General features: G+C 39.2%; 2 protein-coding genes across 4 annotated transcripts in view; one reads left to right on the top strand and one right to left on the bottom strand.

The window, feature by feature from the left end:
- Positions 1-22,345, bottom strand: part of DPH6 (diphthamine biosynthesis 6) — a 445,531-nt gene that overhangs the window by 125,880 nt on the left and 297,306 nt on the right. The window lies entirely within an intron of this gene.
- Positions 10,119-10,996, top strand: LOC129014073 (acidic leucine-rich nuclear phosphoprotein 32 family member A-like). Its single transcript, XM_054451054.2, has one exon. The coding sequence runs from the start codon at positions 10,119-10,121 to the stop codon at positions 10,878-10,880; it is 762 nt and encodes a 253-aa protein (XP_054307029.1). The 3' UTR covers positions 10,881-10,996.

The following is a 22,345-nucleotide window of genomic DNA, read 5'->3' on the forward strand; positions in this document are numbered from 1 at the left end:
CTCCTGCCTCAGCCTCCTGAGTAGCTGGGACTACAGGCGCCCGCCAACACGCCCGGCTAATTTTTTGTATTTTTAGTGGAGACGGGGTTTCACCGTGTTAGCCAGGATGGTCTCGATCTCCTGACGTCATGATCTGCCCTTCTTGGACTCCCAAAGTGCTGGGATTATAGGCATGAGCCACCGCGCCTGGCCTAACATCTTCTTTTTCATCTCTGATTTTATTTGGCTCTTCTCATTTGTTTTCCTTAGTCTGGCTAAAGGTTTGTCAATTTTATTTTTCAAAAAACCAACTTTTTGTTTTATAGATCTTTTGTATTATTTTCTTCATTTCAAAATCATGTATTTCTGCTCTGATATTTTTTTTTCCTCTAAGTTTGGTTTTGGTTTGCTCTTGCTTTTCTAGTTTTTAAGATACATTGTTAGGATGTTTATTTGTTTTTTCTTCTTTTTTTTTTTGATGTAGGCATTTATAGGTATAAACTTCCGTCTTAGTACCATTTTTGCTGTATCCCATAGGCTTTGGTATGATGTGTTTCCATGATCATTTGTTTCAAAAAATTTTTCAGTTTTCTTCTTAATTTCTTTATTGACCCATTGATCATTTGTGAGCATATTGTTTAATTTTCATGTATTTGTATGGTTTCCAAAATTCCTCGTTATTGACTTCTAGTTTTATTCCATTGTGGTCACAGAGGATACTTGCTATTTTTTCAATTTTTTGAATGTTTTAAGACTTACTTTATGACCTAATATATGGTTTATCCTTTAGAAAGATTCATGTTCTAAAGAAAATAGTGTATATTCTGCAGTCATTCAATGAAATGTTCTGTAAATATCTGTTAGATCCATTTGGTCTATAGTGTAGACCAACATTGTCTGCATAAACAAACAAAAAGAAAACTAATAAAGAACCTGCACCTTAAAAGTTAAAAAATGTCCCCCAACTTTTTAACTTTTTATTATTACTGTTTATATGTTATTGTACTGCCCATGTCTTGAAAAGTTGTTGTAGTTATTATTTTAGATTGGTTCATTGTTTAGTCTTTCTACGTAGGATACGAGTAGTTTACACACTACAGTTACAGTGTTATAATATTCTGTGTTTTTCTGTGTACTTACTATTACCAGTGAGGTGGTTTTTGTTTTGTTTTGTTTTGAGACAGGGTGTTTTCTGTCACCCAGGCTGGAATGCAGTGGCGCAATCTCAGCTCACCATAGCCTTGACCCTCTGAGCTCAAGGTATTGTCCCACCTCAGCCACCAAGTAGCTGGTACCACAGACACGCGCCACTATGCCTGGCTAATTTTTGTATTTTTGTAGAGACGGGGTTTCAGCATGTTGCCCAGGCTGAACCAGTCAGTTTTATACCATCAGATAATTTCTTATTGCTCATTAACGCCCTTTTCTTTCTGATTGAAATACTCCCTTTAGCATTTCTCGTAGAACAGGTCTTGTGTTGATGAAATTCCTCATCTTTTGTTTGCCTGGAAAAGTCTTTATCTTTCCTTCATGTTGGAAGGATAATTTTGTTGGATATATTATTCCAGGGTAAAAGTTTTTAGCACTTTAAATATGTCATGCCACTCTCTCCTGGCCTGTAAGGTTTCCCTGAAAGTCTGCTCCAGGCATACTGGAGCTCCATAGTATGTTATTTGGTTCTTTTCTCTTGCTGCTTTTAGGATCTTTTCTTTATCCTTGACCTTTGAGAGTTTGATTATTAAATGCCCTGAGGTAGTCTTCCTTGGGTTAAATCTTCTGGGTGTTCTATAACTTTCTTGTACTTGGATATTGATATCTTCCCCTATGTTTGAAAAATTCTCTGTTATTATCGCTTTGAATATTCTATCCCTATCGATTTCCCTACCTCCTCTTTAAGGCCAATTACTCTTAAATTTGCGTTTTGAGGCTATTTTCTAGATCTTGCAGGTTTGCTTCATTGTTTCGTTTTCTTTTGTCTTTTCTATGTATTTTCAAATAGCCTGTCTTCAAGTTCACTAATTCTTTCTTCTGCTTGATCAATTCTGCTATTAAAAGACTCGGATGTATTCTTCAGTATGTCAATTGCATTTTCAACTCTAGAATTTCTGCTTGATTCTTTTAAATTATTTCAATCTATTTGTTAAATTTAGCTGATAGAATTCCAAATTCCTTCTCTGTGATATCTTGAATTTCTTTGAGTTTCCTAAAAACAGCTATTTGGAATTTTCTGTCTGAAAGGTCACATATCTCTGTTTCTCTAGGGTTGATTCCTGGTGTTTTATTTAGTTCATTTGGTGAGGTCATGTTTTCCTGGATCATCTTGATATTTATAGATGTTCGTCTGTGTCTGGGCATTGAAGAATTAGGTATTTATTATAGTCTTCATAGTCCAGGCTTGTTTGTATCCACAGTTCTTTAGAAGGCTTTCCAGATATTTGAAAGGACTTGGGTGTTGTAATATAACCTGTATCTGCTTTTTGGCACCCAGAGCTCGGTAAACTGTGGTTCTTGCAGACTTGTAGAGGTATACTGCCTTGATTGGACAAGATCCAGGAGAATTCTCTGGATTACCAGATAAAGACTCTTTGTTCTCTTCCCTTACTTTCTCTCAAACAAATGGAGTCTCTTCCTCTCTGTTTTGAGCCACCTGGAGCTGGGGATGGAGTGACACAGGAATCCTTGTGGTCACTACACCTGGGACTGTACTGGGTCAGACCTGAAGCCAGCACAGTACTGAGTCTCACCCAGGCCTGCTGCAACCACTCCCCGGCTACCAACTATGGTCACTCGAAGCCCTGGGGCTCTACAATCAGCAAGTGGCAAAGCCAGCCAGGCCTGTGTCCTTTTCTTCAGGGTGGCGAGTTCCCCTAGGCCCCAGGCAGGTCCAGAGGCACCATCTGGGAGCCAGGGACTACTGTCAAAAACCTTAGAAACCTACCTGGTGTTCTACTGTACTGCAGCTGAGCTGGCACTCAAATCACAAGACACAACCCTTTCCACTCTTCCTTCCCCTTTCCAAAGGCAGAGGAGCCTCACCTTGTGGCCATCACTACCTCAGACCCACAGGGTGTACTGCCAGACTACCACCAATGTTCCCTTAAGGCTCAAGGGCTCTTCAGTTAGCTTGCAGTGAATGCTGCCTGCCCTAGGACTCACCTCTCAGGGGAGTGGGCTCCCCTTCTGGCCCAGGGCAGGTCCAAAAATGCCATCCAAGAGCTAAGTCCTGGAGTCCTGGGAACCACAAGAGTCTGCTTGATGCTCTATCCCACTGTGGCTGAGTCGGGATCCAAGGTGCAAGACAAAGTCCCACTTTTATCAAAGAGAAGAAGTCTTGCCCTGTAGTCACCACAACTGGGAATGTGCTGAGTCTCCCCTGAAGCCAGCAAGTCTCAGAATCTCACCCAAGGCCCTCAACATAGTACCTGGGTATTGCTGCTGGTTATTCAGGGCTCAAGGGATCTTCAGTTAGCAGGTGATGAATCCTGCCAGGACTGAGCCCTTCCCTTTAAAGCAGCAGATTTCCTTATGTCCCAAGGTGTGTCTAGAAATGTCCTGAAGCTAGGGCCTGGAAAGGGGGTTCAAGACTCTGAATGGTGCCCTATCCTGCTGTGGCTGAGCTGGTATCCAAGATACAAAATAATGTCCTTCCCACTTTTCCATCTCCTCTCCTCAAGTTGAAGGAAGAGGTCTCTATTGGAGCTGTGAGCTGTGCAGCCTGGGTTTAGGGGCAGGGTGATGCCAGTACTCCCTTAGCCGTCCCAGCTGGTATCTCAGTAGGTCACAAGTCCCCTCCAGTCTACTGTCTGTGGGCTCATTTCGGCACTAGGATTCATCTAGGTGTTGCAGTCCTTGTGGCCTAGACTGCCTTTCAAGTTTATTTGGAGCGCCAGAGCACTGTAGACTGTGGTGATGAGGCTTGCAGGAACTGAAGTTCCCATCAGTGGGATCTGCAATTCCCCTCTAAATAGGGCTCGTTTAAATGCTCCCTCCTTGGGTGGGTGTCAGCTGAGTTTGGTCTGGTTTTGCTTTTTGCTATAATAATGGCAGCACTGAGTTCAATGCTTTACAATTGCTGGCTCTCCCTCTCCTCAGGGCACACAAATATTCTCTGCACCACGCTGCTGCTTCCGGGAGATGGAAGGGGGGTGGCATGGGCCATCCAAGACTATTTCTTCTACCTCTTCAGTGCCTCTTCCAGTGATAGAGAGTTAAAACTAGGTACTGTGAGTTCTCACCCGATTTTTGGTTCATACAAAGGTGCTTTTTTGTGTGTGTAGAAAGTTGTTAAATTGGTGTCCTTGTTGGGGGTGGACAATCAGTGGAGCTTTCTTTTCTGCCATCTTGCTCCACCCATCTCTGTAATCACAGCACTTGTATTAGTCTGTTTTTGTATTAGTCTGTTTTGTGTTGCTATTAAGGAATACTTGAGGCAGGGTAATTTATGAATAAGAGATTTATTTGGCTCACAGTTCTGCAAGCTATACAGGAAGCATGGTGCCAGCATTGGCTTGGCTTCTGGTGAGTCCTCAGGAAGTTTTTACTTATGGTGGCAGGCAAGAGGAGCCAGCATGTCACATGGTGAGAGATGGAGCAAGAGTGAGGGGAGGAGGTGCCAGGGTCTTTGAAACAATTCAATCTCATGATCTCACAGGAGCAAACAGAGTAAGAACTCACTCATTACCATGGGTAGGCACCAAGCTATTCATGAGAGATCTGCCCCCATGACTCAAATACTCTCCACTAAGCTGTATTTCAAATATTGGGGATCACTTTTCAACTTGAAATTTGAGGGAACAAACATCCAAACTGTATCAGTATTACTGAGAGTGAACTGGAAAGACAGGAGGTAGCAATCAGGGAGTGAGGTGCTCAAAATGAGATTATACAGGGCTTGCTGTTATTGGTAATGACAAGGCTCAATGTATTGGCTCAGTATATGACCAAGAGATTTAGTGTCTTTGGATGAAAAAGAGTAGGTCAAGTGTTGGAAAGACAGCCTTGTCTACCTTAGAAGGATATTGTGATCACTAATAATTGACACAGAACCTGGAGTTAAAATATTCAAGGCAAGGCCAGGCGTGGTGGCTCACACCTGTAATCTCAACACTTTGGGAGGCCAAGGCGAGTGGATCACGAGGTCAGGAGTTCAAGACCAGCCTGGCCAACATGGTGAAACCCTGTCTCTACTAAAAATACAAAATATAAGCTGGGCGTGATGGCGGGTGCCTGTAATCTCAGCTACTCAGGAGGCTGAGGCAGGAAAATCACTTGAACCCAGGAGGCAGAGGTTACAGTGAGCCAAGACCGCACCACTGCACTCTAGCCCAGGTGACAGAGCAATACTCCGTGTCAAAAAAACAAAAAACAAAAACAAACAAACAACAGCAACAAAAAATATGTATTTATATATTCAAGGCATGAAGGGAAACAGTCCAAGATTCTATAGATAACTAAAATAAGAACTTCTGCAACACTTTTTTCTATCAGATTTGCAAAAATAAAAAAGATTGATAGGTTCTAGTATTTGCTAAGCATGGGAGGAGTATGGTATAACATTTTCACAGGCAGCCTAGCAATATTTATCTTAGTTCTCATACTCAGCAATTCCATTATGGAAAACTTATCCTACAAAAATAGTTGCAAGAGAACGCAAAGACATTTGTACAATAATGTGCAACTGCAGAAATGCTTACAATAGTAAAATACTAAAAAGAATCTAGATATTCATCAACACACAATTAGCAAAATAAAGTATACACCCATCAGTGAAAAATCATGCAACCGTGAAAAAGAATGAAGGGACTGGTCGTGGTGGCTCATGCCTGTAATCTCAGCACTTTGGGAGGCTGCGGTGGTTGGATCACTTGAAGTCAGGAGTTTGAGAGCAGCCTGGCCAACATGGTGAAACCCCGTCTCTACTAAAAATAAAAAAAATTAGCAAGGTGTGGCGGTGGGCGCCTGTAATCCCAGCTACTCGGGAATCTGAGACAGAAGAATCACTTGAACACGGGATGTGGAGATCGCAGTGAGCCAAGATCACCCCATTGCACTCCAGCCTGGGCAACAAGAGCAAAACTCTGTTTCAAAAATAAATAAATAAATAAATAAATGAAGGGGTACTACATGTACAGACATAAAACAATCTCCATTGTATTTTATTAAGTGTGGGACAAAAGACATAAAATGGCACAAATTCTTTTTGCTGTTAAAAAAACTAAAAATCTTGGATTTTATAAGCTTGTACAGGTTCTAGAATAAGAAAAAATTAAGGTACACTGTTACAAAATCAATAAAAGAAAATTAGTTGTGCAAAAGGAATCATCAAGACTTTGTCAGGGCTTTGTGGAATGCTCCAGTGGCCTAAAGAACCCTGGTTTCTTCCCTGGGAACAGTTGAAGAATAAAGACAGCAGGAATTTGAAGTTCACCTCAAGCCAAACACTAACTTCCCTTACAGACAAGCACAAAGGTCTTGGATATGGGTCTGGCACTATGTCCTCTCTGACTGCACCCACCTCACCCCTCATCACTCTCCACACTCCAGCCACCAGCTTTTTTCTTCTATTCTCTAATGTACTGAGTTTATTCCTACTTCTTGCAGTCGTACTTAATATTTTCATTGTCTTTAATGCAGATCTTTGCATGGCTGGCTTCTTGTCAATCAAATCTCCACTCAAACATCACCTTTCAGATACATGCTCTGCTTCCCTGACTTTAAATTCATTGTTTTATTTATTTTATAGTATTTATCACTCTCAAAAGTTACTTTATTTGTTTGCCTGTTTGTTATTGTGTATGGCCCCCAACCCCCAACAGGAGGAACCTGCTATGTTTGGCTCGCCACTGTACTTCTAATATTTAGAAAAGTACCTGGTATATACGGGGTACTTACTATTTATTGAGTGAATGAATGAAGAAATGGCTAGGAAGTAGTCATACATCTAAGTAACTAAGGCTGATTCTTCTGGCTTGCCCCAGATTGAGCCTGTAGCAAATTCCTGAGACATCTAATTTAAAAAACTGCATTTAATGGCAAACTTCTGTTCCAACAGAGTAAGCATGATAGTAAGGCTTCTTTTGTTTGTGTGCAGGTGTGGGGTGATAAGGTGGTGGTGGTGGTATATCCCATGCTTCACATACCACAGCCTAACTTCTGAGCATTCTTTGTTTCTCCTTCCACTCAAATCAACTCTGCTAGTTCCAACTGGGTTCACAATTTAGCTCAAACATTACCATGTCTACAGCTTGAAATAAATTAGATTCGGAATACAACAAATCAAAATTTACAATAAGAACAAGAGATCAGTGGCTATTTGTTAATTTCTTATAATTGTACTTTCTTTTTCCTTTTTAATATTAACAACAACCAAACCATGACATTTGAATAATATTGACTCCACTCATAGGCTTAAGCCAGATTTAGGAATGGGCATGTAACAGCTGGCTTAAGCCAATGAAAATATTGCATTTCTTGGCCTTGTCAACTAAAATAGGATTGGGCATGTGATCTAAACTGTATCAATGCAAGTAATTCAGTATTTTTGTGGGGAAAATTGGATATGGATTCTCTATTTTGTACTGGCTTGGTGCTTGGTGGTATGGGTATATGAAGCTTGGAACAGCTTATGGCAATGAGGAGAGAAACTGGAGCTACTGGGATGTCCTATCAGGATGGAGTAAATCCAGAGGAAGTAGAATTGAGAGATAAAATGATGATGATGTGTGAACACTGGATCAAGCTACATCTGAAAAGAGATCATTCCATTTCTGTATCCTGAAATCAAAATATTCTTAACTGATATCAAGGAAAACATAGGCCTTCAGTCAGGCTCTACTTCTATCTCTGGTATCTGGGAAACAACCTTTAGGAGATGTTGTCAGTGCTCTGTCCAGAAGCCCTTTTACCATTTCCGGGCATTCACTTCCCTTTGGTATAACAGCCACACTCCCTTTAGCGACTGGAGCCACTTGGGCCACAAGTGAAAGAGAGCCTGGGAGTTTTCCAATGACTGTCTAGTCCAGAGGTAGGAAAGTCCAGTTCCCTTGCCTTGGTTTGGACAACCTTGTGGTTTTAAGTATATTCCAGAGTTCCCATGCAAGACAACTTTTGTCTGAGGCTGCACTGTGCCAGGCTTCCTTCTCTGTCCTGTCCTGACCTTCCTTTATAAACACCTGCATACAAGTCTTCATCTCCTAGCCTAAGACAGTCTCCTCAATGTGTGTGCATAGGTCGATCACTTGGCAAAAAAATCCAATACAAATATTAGAACTCAGAGAATAAATGCTCTATTCACCTCTGAATTTCACTAGTGGATATCGTACTTTCAAAAAATGCAATTATGAAAGTGTTCAATGTAAGAATTAATTTGTGTTGGCTCCGGAAAGAATAGAGAGAGCCTGATTGCATTGCAGTTTCAGGCTCTTCCTACCAAAAATTCAGTTTTGAGTGTGTGAGTGTTTCCCAAAATATACACTGTTTTAAAATTTCAAATTCATAAAAACTTATAGTCTTCCAGATTTTAGCTTTTGAAAATGGAGGGTTCTTTCTCAAATACTTGAATTCCTATATATCAAGGTCTCTGCTTACAATATTATTCTTTCTCACAGTGTGCTATATATACTGTGGTAGATTTGCTATCTGAGATGCAAGAAAGTGTACTGCAGTACTTTTCCACAGTTTCTAAGTGGAGAATATTCAACTTAGAAACTACTAATTGTGCTTTCAAAGTTTAATTTGTGTTATGAGTATTTTCTTAGTTAAAAAAGAAACAAAAGAGAACATGGACTAATAATATATTCAAATAATGCCACCACATATGTTTAGTTTAATCTGTGATAAGATGGAATTAAAGAACAAAGTGCTTTCTAATCAAGTATTTAGATAGAACCACGCAGGTTTCTGGCATTAAATTTTATGTTCTTACTCTCATACGCATAAATATGAGGTACCAGATATCTGCCATATTAAGTCAGCATTATACTACTCATGGAAAAATAATTATTTCATTTTGTAAAGTTGATATCTAGGTCCATATAAGTAGTCAAAAAGTAAGAAGCATCAAACTGAATTTTGGTGAAGTTTTTCAGACAGGAATAATTTAGTATAGTTAAAAAGTAGCAAGTATAGGCCATGAAACCCCGTAAAGGAATTTGCCTTATTGTAATCGCATGTTAGAAAACCTCCAGTGTTGGCTGGGCGCGGTGTCTCACACCTGTAATCCCAGCACTTTGGGAGGCTGAGGCGGGCGGATCACAAGGTCAGGAGATCGAGACCATCCTGGCTAACACGGTGAAACCCCGCCTCTACTAAAAATACAAAAAAATTAGCCGGGCATGGTGGCAGGTGCCTGTAGTCCCAGCTACTCGCGAGGCTGAGGCAGAAGAATGGCGTAAACCCGGGAGGTGGAGCCTGCAGTGAGGGGAGATCGCGCCACTGCACTCCAGCCTGGGTGACAGAGCAAGACTCCGTCTCAAAAAAAAAAAAAAAAAAAAGAAAATCTCAAGTGTTATTGGTAATCAGGTATCTACTATTTATATGTATCCTAATGGTAATCTGACCATGATTTTGATATTCTTTTTGTGGACCTGTAAACCAGTGTGATCTGATTAGTTTAGATCATCACCAGTAAGAATAATTGCTTTAATTCAATCTGTAATCTGGAAGTTATTTAGTTACTCAATATTCTTAAGACTGGGGCTCTTACATACTGCTTTCTATGACACTTTTAATGTATTCTGTTAATAAACACTATTTTTGTTCCTAGTGGATAAAGTCGATAGATAAGTGGCTCATCTCTATTACATAATCTGGTGAGTTGTTGAAGGAAGTTTTTATACTGTACATCATGACTGATACTGTTTTTCTTGGGTTGGAATGCATACACATAGGCATTGTTTTGCTTAGGTATTGGGTTTTCCTCTACAATTTTACTTGATGGTAATCTTTACTTAAAACCTCTCCCAGTTTCCTTATTTAAAAATTCAGCATTAAAAGAATGACCATTGAGGTTAGTGTGCGCCGCGGGTGCGGGGGGCTCGAGGACCGAGCGGAGCTGGTTGAGCCTTCAAAGTCCTAAAATGCGCGGCCGTTTTATTGATTGAATTCCGCCGGCGCGGGAGCCTCTGCAGAGAGTGCGAGAGATGAAGATGGGCAGACGGATTCATTTAGACCGGAATAGGACTCCCTCTGATGTGAAAGAACTTGTCCTGGACAACAGTCGGTTGAATGAAGGCAAACTCGAAGGCCTCACAGATGAATCTGAAGAACTGGAATTCTTAAGTACAATCAACGTAGGCCTCACCTCAATCGCAAACTTACCAAAGTTAAACAAACTTAAGAAGCTTGAACTAAGCGATAACAGAGTCTCAGGGGGCGTGGAAGTATTGGCAGAAAAGTGTCCGAATCTCATGCATCTAAATTTAAGTGGCAACAAAATTAAAGACCTCAGCACAACAGAGCCACTGAAAAAGTTAGAAAACCTCAAGACCTTAGACCTTTTCAATTGCGAGGTAACCAACCTGAACGACTACCGAGAAAATGTGTTCAAGCTACTCCTGCAACTCACATATCTCGACAGCTATGTCCGGGACGACAAGGAGGCCCCTAACTCGGATGCTGAGGGCTACGTGGAGGGCCTGGATGAGGACGAGGAGAATGAGGATGAGGAGGAGTATGATGAAGATGCTCAGGTAGTGGAAGACGAGGAGGACGAGGAGGAGGAGGAGTATGATGAAGATGCTCAGGTAGTGGAAGACAAGGAGGACGAGGAGGAGGAGGAGGAAGGTGAAGAGGAGGACGTGAGTGGAGAGGAGGAGGAGGATGAAGAAGGTTTTAACGATGGAGAGGTAGATGATGAGGAAGATGAAGAAGAGCTCGGTGAAGAAGAAAGGGGTCAGAAGTGAAAACGAGAACCTGAAGATGAGGGAGAAGATGATGACTAAGTGGAATAACCTATTTTGAAAAATTCCTATTGTGATTTGACTGTTTTTACCCATATCCCCTCCCCCCCTCCAATCCTGCCCCCTGAAACTTTTTTTTTTTCTTATTGTAAGGTTGCTGTGGGAACGAGAGGGGAAAGCTGTACTGGGGGTTGCAGGGGGAGGGAAGGCGGGTGGGGGTGGAATAAAATACTATTTTTACTGCCAAAAAAAAAAAAAATGACCATTAAGCAGTAAATGAAGTCTTGCTGTCAGGAACAGTATAGCAAGAAATAATTCCTGCTTACAAAATCACTTTATTGGGAGTAGTTGTCTTCCTCACTACTGGGCAACATTTTATTAAGGCATTTCAATATGCATCCTGCTTTAATTAGCTATGCAAATAGTACACCACCTTCAGGAGCAAATGCTACTGAGAACCGAGCCACACTTGGGGAGCCAATTCCCAGATCTACAGTTTAGTAATGAGATTATTTTGGGCAAAGCTTTCATGTTTCTGTGGTTCTCTTTCTCTTCTTGGAAATTTGGGAATAGACTATGTTGCCTATGCAATTCTGTCACTTAATTCCTTTCTATTTTGGATTATAATTATTTATAAACTAATTTTATTTGCCTTACCAGTGTATAAGCTACTTCAAGGCAGCAGCTAATGTAGTATCTTGCAAATGACCAATAACCACTGGATGGATGATTCATAAAGCAAATATTTTCAGTAAATATTTGTATGTTTAATGCTCAAGGAAAACAGCAGTATTGGATTTTAATTCAGTATCGTGATAAAAACTCTGAAGAATAAACATTTTTAGTTTTTAAGCTCCTTGAAGGCAGAAGCTATATACAAATGTCAATTTTTTATGCTCAGGTAAGTGTGGGATGTACCAAAAGATATTTAATTAATGCCTTTGAGTCAATCTAAAATGAGAATAATTCATAACATAATCAGAATTTTTAAAATTCCAAACTAGTTCTTACTATGGCATTTTGCCCCCTTTCCACTTTTTCCTCCCCTCTGGGAACTGGAAGAGTCCCTTGAATGACCTCTTTAAATGCTAGGCTTTCTCTATAGCACGTTAGTATAAAATCTTTTTCTCCTTCTGAAAACTGGAGGGAGCTTCCTGAATGATTGATTGGTGAGGTGTCCCCTGGACACTCTGGTGCAAACACCATGCAACCACTGATTGATGTGCTCGCTCTTTCACAAACACATTCATTTTCTCTTTTCTAACACACAATTTATTCATCCCATGATGCATTTATGCATCCATTATCACTGTCTTTCAATTTTTAAGCAGGTGAAAAGATGAAAAGTTAATGCTTATAAGGTGGTAAGGCAAGCCTATCTTAAGTAAAAGCAGTGATTTTCCCATATATCCAGAAGAGTATTTTTTCAAGAGTTTCTTTTACTCTGATTAATTACAATTTTAAAACAACTTTGGATTGTGAAAGAAGAAAACTTAGGATGGGTGAGTGAAGCTAGAGAGAGCTGTGCTGAGTTACACGTTATTAATAATACCAGGGCTCAACTGGGGATAAGGAGACAAAATTCTAGGTAAGGTCCTATGAGCCTATGAGCTTGGTAAGTCAATTAAACTTTTTGGAATTCGATTTTCTTATTTGTAAAATGTGGGGATTTAACTAGATGGCTTTGAAGACTCCTTCCAGCTACAATGTTTTATGATCGTGTAACTACCACTGACAGGTAGAAACATCACAAAAGAATCTGACACTCATGAAAAATTTAGACGAAAGTCATTATACTTTTGGGGGGAGGCTATTCATGCTACATATTGTTAGTGCGATTTAAATATGAACCACATGCCCACTCAGGAAAAAAATATGAACAATTTATACAATAATCTATCAATCATGTCATTCATGATTCTATGAAATCAGAAGCAATTCTCTAATACATATGTAGTTTAGGGGCAAACATTTATAAATATTTCTGGGTCATTGTTCTTGCTTTTTTTTTTTTTTTTGAGATGGAGTCTTGCATTCTCGCCCAGGTTGGAGTGCAGTGGTGCCATCTCGGCTCACTGCAAGCTCCGTCTCCCGGGTTCACGCCATTCTCCTGCCTCAGCCTCCCGAGTAGCTGAGACTACAGGTGCCCGCCACCACACCCGGATAATTTTTTGTATTTTTAGTAGAGATGGGGTTTCACTGTGTTAGCCAGGATGGTCTCGATCTCCTGATCTTGTGATCCACCTGCCTTGGCCTCCCAAAGTGCTGGGATTACAGGCATGAGCCACCACGCCCGGCGGGTCATTGTTTAAATTGTGAGAAAAAGTAGAAATTTAGTTTATATTGGTTAGCTTCAGGGTTTACAAAAGAGGGAAAGCATTATCTAAGACAAGGGAAGGTTGATTTCGTTTTCCAAGAAGACTTATTTCCCTCTGATGTATCACTTCAATGAACTGCAGAACAGCTCTCTCAAATCAAACAAATCAACACATTTTAACTTTTCACAAAATTAAGCATTTGAAAATCTCTTAACTCAAGAGCATCCCACAACAAAATAATTTACAGTGTTACCTATAGGACATGAAAATTAGAGAAGAAGGCTTAAGGAATATAATACAGGATGTTCTCAAGCAAATGTTGAGTCTGACAGGTAAGCGTCAGGCTTCTGGGCCCAAGCCTGCACGTATACATCCAGATGGCCTGAAGTAACTGAAGAATGACAAAAGAAGTGAAAATGGCTGGTTCCTGCCTTAACTGATGACATTATCTTGTGAAATTCCTTCTCCTGGCTCAGAAGCTCCCCCACTGAGCACCTTGTGACCCCCCCCCACCCCGCCCCTGCCAGCCAGAGAACAACCCCTTTGACTGTAATTTACCTACCCAAATCCTATAAAACGGCCCCACCCCTATCTCCCTTTGCTGACTCTCTTTTTGGACTCAGCCCACCTGCACCCAGGTGATTAAAAAGCTTTATTGCTCCCACAAAGCCTGTTTGGTGGTCTCATCACATGGACGCATGTGAAAGTAAGTTTCATTAGCAAGTTAAACTGGTGAACAGTTATTTCTTCATTCATTGATTCAAATAATACTTGTTGAGCACTTAATTGTCAGGCACTGCTTCAAACAATCTTTTGTCAATTTTGTTTTTCCACATATTCTTACAGAGGATGACATATATCCAAATGATAATTTGGATATTTAGTTAGTCCCCATCTCCCCATTTCCTTTCCCCATTAGTGTCTCCCTTCAAATAGTATTTTTCTTCAAAGCTCTGCCTGCCTTTTAGTGAGCAATGGGATTAGCGCCAGACTGCAGTAAGCAATTTGTTCATCCTTGGAGAGCACATTTGCACTACCCCATGATACAGGCATTTAAATGATTTTATTCGTTCACCTGTGTTGAACATTAAGGGGGTAAATTTTCAGTCCAGGGATTTGGCTTTAAAACTCCAATTGATGTGAATGAGAATTGGTAATGAGCCCCTTCTTCTTAATTAGTGGCACCATACCTGTGACTGTAGGAGGCATGGCTCAGACGTGGGGAGCTTAACGAGGTGATAACAAGGAGAAAATGTTTAAGCCTGGATTTTGGCATGGTCCATACTTTACTATGCAAACATACTTTAGGAGCTGATGCTTTAAAGTAATTTATTACCTAGATTTTATGGCTGTGTAGATCTTCCATAAGAACAATTCATCTTTTCTACAAAAGTACTCTAGTTCCATAGAAAAGGAGCGAGGCAGAAGAAGCTAAATCAAAGGAGAAAGAATATGATCATGTAGATTTTCTCTCCTTGTTCATGTAGATCAATTTTTATGTTAAAACAAACTATCTCTTGCTGATTCCATTTGCCTCAATTAAGGAATACCACAGCTGACAAAGCTCATTCCACACCAAGGAGCAAAATTCTTTCTCAAGGTAAATTGAACCTCCTAATATCATTCAGGATATTACAGCGATGATTTAAAGAAATAAGAGTCTGACTTTTATAGCATCTTTCTTTGAATATCATACGGTCATTATGGCACATTGGTAAAAACACAAGTTTTGATCTTATATACTCTATCTACTTGAGCTGCTTCTCTTACTGCCACAGCACATGACGTAATCCAGGAAGAATAAAATGATCACAGAATAATAAAATTTCACTGTACCTAGCAAAGGACATAAAAGTTGGATTATTGATTTTGTTTGAATGATGTGCTGTAATTTCATATGCCAACAGAGTGGAGCACAAATCCTGGCCTGCCAGCTTTCATTACTGGAACTCACTTTCTTGCCACCAAGTAACTTCAACCAAGTCACAAGATAAATCTGGATTTCTTTACTTACTGAAAGTGAATGTCTTTAGCCCCAGGTAATTAATAGGAACTTCAAGACTAGAGAAGACCTGCTTTCAGTTGGAAGAAGGAGGGGAAACACTTCAATGGAGACGTTTTACTATTTCTTTAGTTTGCAGTTACCCCTATACTCAAAGATAAAGTAACATGCATACAATTTATAAATCTTTATTGTATCTCTTTGCCCCCTTGAAATACTGTTTTTGGTTCTTTCAACTAGTTTCATTGTGCTGACTTTAAAAATAGTGATAATAAATTAAAAACTATGCACCATCAAAATAAGAAAGAAAAATCAGGTAAAAGGTCAAAGCAACTAGGTTTTGTTGCTAAATACACCATTTTGCTTCTGCTGTCATATATTACAGAGCCAAGCCTGGAACTCTGATTAACTGTCTAACAATTAAATTTTACTGATTTAAAAGGGGGAAATGTGTGGATAACAGTATAAAATCAATGGTAAATAGTGCAAAGGGCATTAACAATGTCAGTTTGTAAGTGATGCAATCTTTAAGTACTAAAAAAATTGGAAGTCCGTGTGTAACTAACTAAAGGTATATGCTTTTGTTGAGGCTCAGAAAATGACACTATGAAGTGAAAGCCTCAGAAGCAGCCTAAGAAGTGGTTTCTGTCCTTCTCTTGCCCTCCTGTCTCTTACCTCTCATTCTCCCCTGAGGCAAGCCATAGAAACTAGAATCCCTTTTCTCCAAGCTGGGTCATGGAAACCAGAACCCCTTTTCTCAAAGCCATCCATAAACCTAAAATTACTACTCTAACTTTCCCCCGCCTTTCTAAGAACTGGCTGTAAAGCAATTATTTGACCACTTTGTTTGATTGTAGGTTATAAGATCTCCATTCCAGTGTGGGTCCTGCCCCATACCCAGAAGGAATGCATGCTCAGAGAGGACAAGAAGAATCTGAACACACAGGCCTTGCTGGGTCCCATTCTCCACAACCTCAGTCTATTACTATGAGATTGTACCGTTTTTGTCCAATCACATCTCTACACGCTCTTCTTGCTTCATCAGATCTAAAGCACCCATGCATAAACTCAGACTGCTTTCCCTCTATCTATGGGTCATTCAATCTGAAGGCTCCCATGTCATGTAAAACTTTGATTAAATAAATGTTATGCTTTTGTCAGTCTGACTTTATTATAGGGGTGTCAGCCATGACCTTCATGATGGAGAGGACAGGTATCACCATCTCTCTGTCCCCACACTATACAAAACTTGACAAACAATCGCTGACATATTTAAATGGTCAGAGTTTTATAAAATAAATAATATATGCCAATGAGATTAGAATTTTACCCACTCTAGAGAAGCTATGGAAATCATTCCCAGTAATGGTTATATAATTAAAGGGCAACTAATACTTAAAGTTTCATGCATTACAGTTTTTCTTGCTTGCTGTAATAACATCTCTAATAAAAATATGCTTAAAGTATCAGCATAACAATGAATAAATATGGAGAGATTGCAGGACTAGAGGAAACCGCAGAATTATATTACAGATTTCCAGACCTTCGGAATGTTTTATAATCACCTGAAGAAAAAGTAGTCCATACAAAGACAAATGTTAATATAGCGGCTGGACACATTAGGAAAGCATTCCTTTTACTGAACAACAAGATGGCTACATACTTTCAGTGACGAAAGTTCCTGACATGGCCCTGGAGAAAGCATCCTCTTGTGAACCTCATCTATTCCTGTAGATGAAATTCCTCTAACACCTGAAGAAATCCTGGCATATTACAGAAAAGCAGGAAAGGCTTGAGATTAGACAAAAATATTTAGATTGAAAAAGCTACATATTTAAATAAAAACAAGTTTGGGATGCAGAGAATATGGTTACATTTCCTTTTCAAAGCATAAAGTCCTCTTCTAAAAATAAAAAGAAATATTAGAGATATTTAAGGAGATAGATGGTATAAATCTATGTTCCTGGGGGTAACACAGGCATGAATACATTATTTTATGTAGAATTATTTATGGTGGAATGAATAATTATCACAACTTTTAAGACCTTCCACAGTCTTCATATTGAGAGACAAGGATGTCTCTCTGCAGGTGAGATTTATAATCTGGGTATTAATTAAACAGAGTAGATAGCAGAAAATAATATGCCGCTCTAATTTTGGAGTTGAAGAACTTTAAAAATAGCATATTAGTTCTGAATTTGAAGCTGATAATGTCTTTTTTGTTATCACTTAAGTTTGTGTGATATGTTAGAGAATGGAAAACTGGCAGAACATAAAGGTAAATTAAAATACTTATAAGCACAGCATGAAGTAGCAGGAAGAGCAGTTAACCAACTTCTGATAAAATTATATAAGATACAGCCAGGCGCAGTGGCTCACGCCTGTAATCCCAGCACTTTGGGAGGCCAAGGCGGGCAGATCACGAGGTCAGGAGATCGAAACCATCCTGGCTAACACGGTGAAACACCATCTCTACTAAAAATATTTAAAAAATTAGCCGGGCGTGGTGGTGGGCACCTGTAATCCCAGCTACTCGGGAGCCTGAGGAAGGAGAATGGAGTGAACCGGGGAGGCAGAGCTTGCAGTGAGCCGAGATCATGCCACTGCACTCCCGCCTGGGTGACACAGCGAGACTCTGTCTCAAAAAAAAAAAAAAACACAAAAAAACTAAAAAACAAAACAAAACAAAAAATTATATAAGATATAACCTAATGGCTTAACATCTCCAGGTGACTAGAGCTTCCTGTGTCTTCAAAGAGAAGGCCATGCCAATAAGGAGTCCCACAACAGAGAAGAGAGGCTGGTATTTAAAAGATGATTTAAAATGTCCCTGCCACAACGTGTGGTGCTGTATAAGTCAGAGAAAGTGGCATTTAATAAACATCAAAGCAAGAGTTTGGGTTTATTTTTCCATTAATATTCATGTAACATGGCAGTTCAAATATATGTTGCAGGCCAATACAGCTCAAGATTTTGAAGATATAGGAAACATGCAAAAGGTTCTTACATGATATTTTATAACTAATATTGCTGAATATTTTGAATTTCTATTTTCAGAATAAAATCAGAGTAATTTTTTTTCAAGTATTATATACCCAAACCATTAATTAAGTACCTACTATGCATCCATTCTGGGTGGATCTGAAAATATGAAGACAAGATCCAGGACCAAAAAGTTCAAAATGGGAAAGGAGAAAAGGAGAAGGAAGACATATAAAATAATAAATATAATAAGAATATTAGAAGTGCTTTAGCAGAGCCATGTATAAAGCTTTGTGAGTAGGCAGAAAGGAAGCAAATTTTCACTATGATTCTAACATCGTATATGGCATTTACATTTATTTTTTAAATGTATATTTCCATATACTTCCAGTAAGTTACTTACTGAGTTAGTCACTTTTGATTTGTGTTACCAATAGTTTTCATGAGTCGTGCCAAGCAATCTACACATATGTTCAATTAGTCTCCCTTGAGAAGAAGGTCATTGTTATAAAACTGCTGGCAGGCTGTAGACACATGGATCAGTTTCTTTCTGAAAAATGCAGTGTCTCTATTTATAAAACTAAGTTGAATCACTGTTTATACAATCTCCCAAACTTGACATGCCAGTCCTGTCCTTGGTTTCTCCATTTTTCTTTTTTTCTTTCTTAAAATTTTTAAGTAATTTCAATTTTTATTTTAGATTCAGGGGGTAAAAGTGCAGGTTTGTTACATGAGTATATTTTCTGTTACCTCTCCTGCAACTAATTGGCTATGGATTCTCATCAATTCTACATCAGAAATGTCTCTTAACATATGCCCTCTCCATTCCCAATGCCACTGCCTCAGTTCATAATCCCGCTGTTTTCCTGCTTCCTTTTCTCTCATTTCTCCAACCCCAGCTGTCAAGCTTTTTTCCTAAAAAACAGGGCTGATCATGTCATTCTCATGCACAACAACTCTCTGCTCGCTTTGTGGTCTACAGGATAAAACTCAAACTTCTGAGCTTGGACATAAGGTCCTTCACACTTTGGCTCCAATCTACCACACCTGTGTACCACATCCCCTTGCCACATCCAAGATCCTACACTTAGCTTCATATCACAGATACGCTAGTCTCTTACCACTTTGCTTTGTAACTTATTAGCTGACATGTCTGCTTCCCCTCTTATGTCCTGTTGTATTGACTCATAAAATCTCAAACTCTAACCTAATGCCTTGTGTACAGTTTACTACACTGTACATTCAGTAAATGCAAAGTGAATGAAACAACAGCACTGGCTTTGCTCATTCAATGATAACAACACTAACCATGTTACTATGCATAAATAATAACAGGCCGGGCGCGGTGGCTCATGCCTGTAATCCCAGTACTTTGGGAGGCCGTGGCAGGTTTATCACCTGAGGTCAAGGGTTCAAGACCAGCCTGGTCAACATGGTGAAACCCCATCTCTACTAAAAATACAAAAATTAGCTAGGCGTGGTAGTGGGGGGCCTGTAATCCCAGCTACTGGAGAGGCTGAGGCAAGAGGTAGAGGTTGCAGTGAGCCAAGCTCATGCCATTGCACTCCAGCCTGGGCAACAAGAGCCAGAGTCCATCTCAAAATCAATCAATCAATCAATCAATCAATCAATAATAACAATAGCAAATACGTAATACAATATGATAGACATGATTTAAGTGCTTTACCTATATTAGCTTGTTTAAGCCTCATGTGAATAGGTACTATTATTACACCCACTTATAGATGAAAAAATTGAAGCATAGAGAAATCCCCTAAATTTCCATGAAAGATAGTAGCTGGTTTTAAGAGAAACAAGCCTATAAACAAAAAAAAGAAAGAAACAAAGATTTTGTGTTCAAATTAGTTTTGGAAATCCTGGGTTGAGCAGAGCTAAACAAGTTTCATTACTGCAGGACTTTCCCAGAGTCACTAAACAAGCATTGTGACAATGTGAACTGCCATTAAGGGCACATTTGCCCTGATTCTCTAGCTACAGAGGCTTTTGGTGGCCAAGCATCTTGTGGGACTAGTGATCTGTGAAACACACCTTGAGAAGCACTGCTGGAGGGTTACATAAGGTGACACAGTAAAACCTGTTATCAATTAATGCTTGTGTGCCTCCTTCTTTTCCTCTCCTCTCCCCATCCGGAAATAGGTCATAAGGTCTATGGTCTTGCCTAAGGGCAGACGGTGAACAAATAAATTGTCTAAGACAGTAGTTAATTTTCTTTCTCTTGTCTCTCCTCCTGATTTATAGATATTTTGGTTACACATTAAAAATACGTACTCTATAATTTTTTTACTGGTATTAAGTATAGTTCTTAAACTGTAATATAAAGGTTTTGATGTTATAGTTAGAAAACTTCAGCAACTTTCTTTATCCAGTTGAGAAATGCACATTAGAGTTGTATCAACCTTCAAATGAGCTTCTATGTGTTTTTAAGGACAGCAAGCAGGATATGAACAGGGTTAGTAATAAATGGACTTGGGTCTGCACCAACTATCTCTGATGCCTCACTATTTGCCTCAGTTTCTTTATCTGCATATTGAAGGCATCTGAATATTAATCTCTCAAGTACCATCTAATTTTAAAATTCAAAAACATGCAAACTGCTCTTCCAGATTCATTGAAGCATAGAACAGAAAAATATTAATTAAATATCTAAACTACACTGGTGAGATTTTTTTCCCCATTATTATAAAGAAACTTCTGCCAATGAAATTAAATATAAACAGTAGATTGTGGAAAGCATCATCAAGTGAAGTGAAGAATGCGAGGAAGGAATAAAATTTTTACTGCTTCCTTGGTATAGACAATTTTTTTCGGCTAAAGCAATGGCAGATTCTTATATTCTGGTGCACAGGAACTATATGAATAAAACATGCCTGTGCAAATGAACTCACAACCTTATTCCAAAGCACCATTCGGGAATAATACATTTAATGTCTCATCAACTTCCCCAGAAAAGTGAGAGTAAACCTGTGCATACAGACAAAACAACCATAACAAAAACCAAGGTAGAAATAAATCTGCTATGGGGAACAGATTTGATCGACATTTGAAGGTTTCAAAACTCTAAGTAATACGCTAGTCACTTAAAAATATTCCCACATTTCTGCTTTCTCCCATCACTCTATGCCTTAAGATTCATCTGTCAATTTTGACGCATCTTTTTAAGTACCCCTTCAAGCCTAAAAATCTAGACCACAGAAAAGCCCTCTTTGCTTTGAAACTATCTGATCAATCCATAGATCATTTACCTGCAAGGATTATTTGGTGAAGCTAAAGCAGCACATCAACCAGCAGCATCTGAGGGCTGAGGCGGCAGAACGTCAACAACAAATTGTCATTGGCATTCCATTTATGAACCTTCAAACGGCATCAGATCTTTTCCATGGGAAACCAGATCAGGTCAGACTAGAGCTGAATATTTCTTAACAAGCTAACCATCAAAAGAATTTACGTTTTGAATAAAAAGGCTATCATTTGTTGATTTGAATATCAAAGGGATCCACTGCAAACTCCCAGTCTAGAAAAACCTCCCTAAGCTACACTAGACAGGTGTTTAATAATCTATTATTAAGGCACTATTTTAGGTTACTCAGAATTATAAAAAATAGCTGTAACTGTGAAGCTGCAAATGGGACTGCACAAAGAAACGAATGCTATTAACATACTATTAACAATTCAAAAGAATGAGTTGACATACCAATCAAACTTGTTAATTGACTGTCAATGGCCTGTCCCTGAATATACAACATGACTGCATTATAGATTTCAAATGCTGACAGGAAGACAGTTCCATTTGCATTAACTTCATAAACTGATCAACAACCAAACTGCCACATACATTTATAATGGGAAGCTGAATCATTTCAATATTCATGGAGCTCTGTAATTGTAAATTAGGTACTGGCAAACAATACAATACTGTACATACTCTAAAATATCTGAAATTTCATTGACCTACTTTCATTCTGGTTTTAAAATACAAAAAAAGTTTCATCTTGAAGTGATCATTACTTTAATTTGTGGTTTGTACCTTAAGCAAAATGTGTTTGCAACTCAATTTGCAACTATGGTTTACAGTTGCACTTTGGAAGCATCACTGGTCCAGAAAATATGAGGTAAAAAAGGTAGTGCTTGGTAAAAGGTAAAAAAGT

This window comes from Pongo pygmaeus, chromosome 16 (assembly GCF_028885625.2).
Source record: "Pongo pygmaeus isolate AG05252 chromosome 16, NHGRI_mPonPyg2-v2.0_pri, whole genome shotgun sequence".
NCBI lineage: Eukaryota > Metazoa > Chordata > Mammalia > Primates > Hominidae > Pongo > Pongo pygmaeus.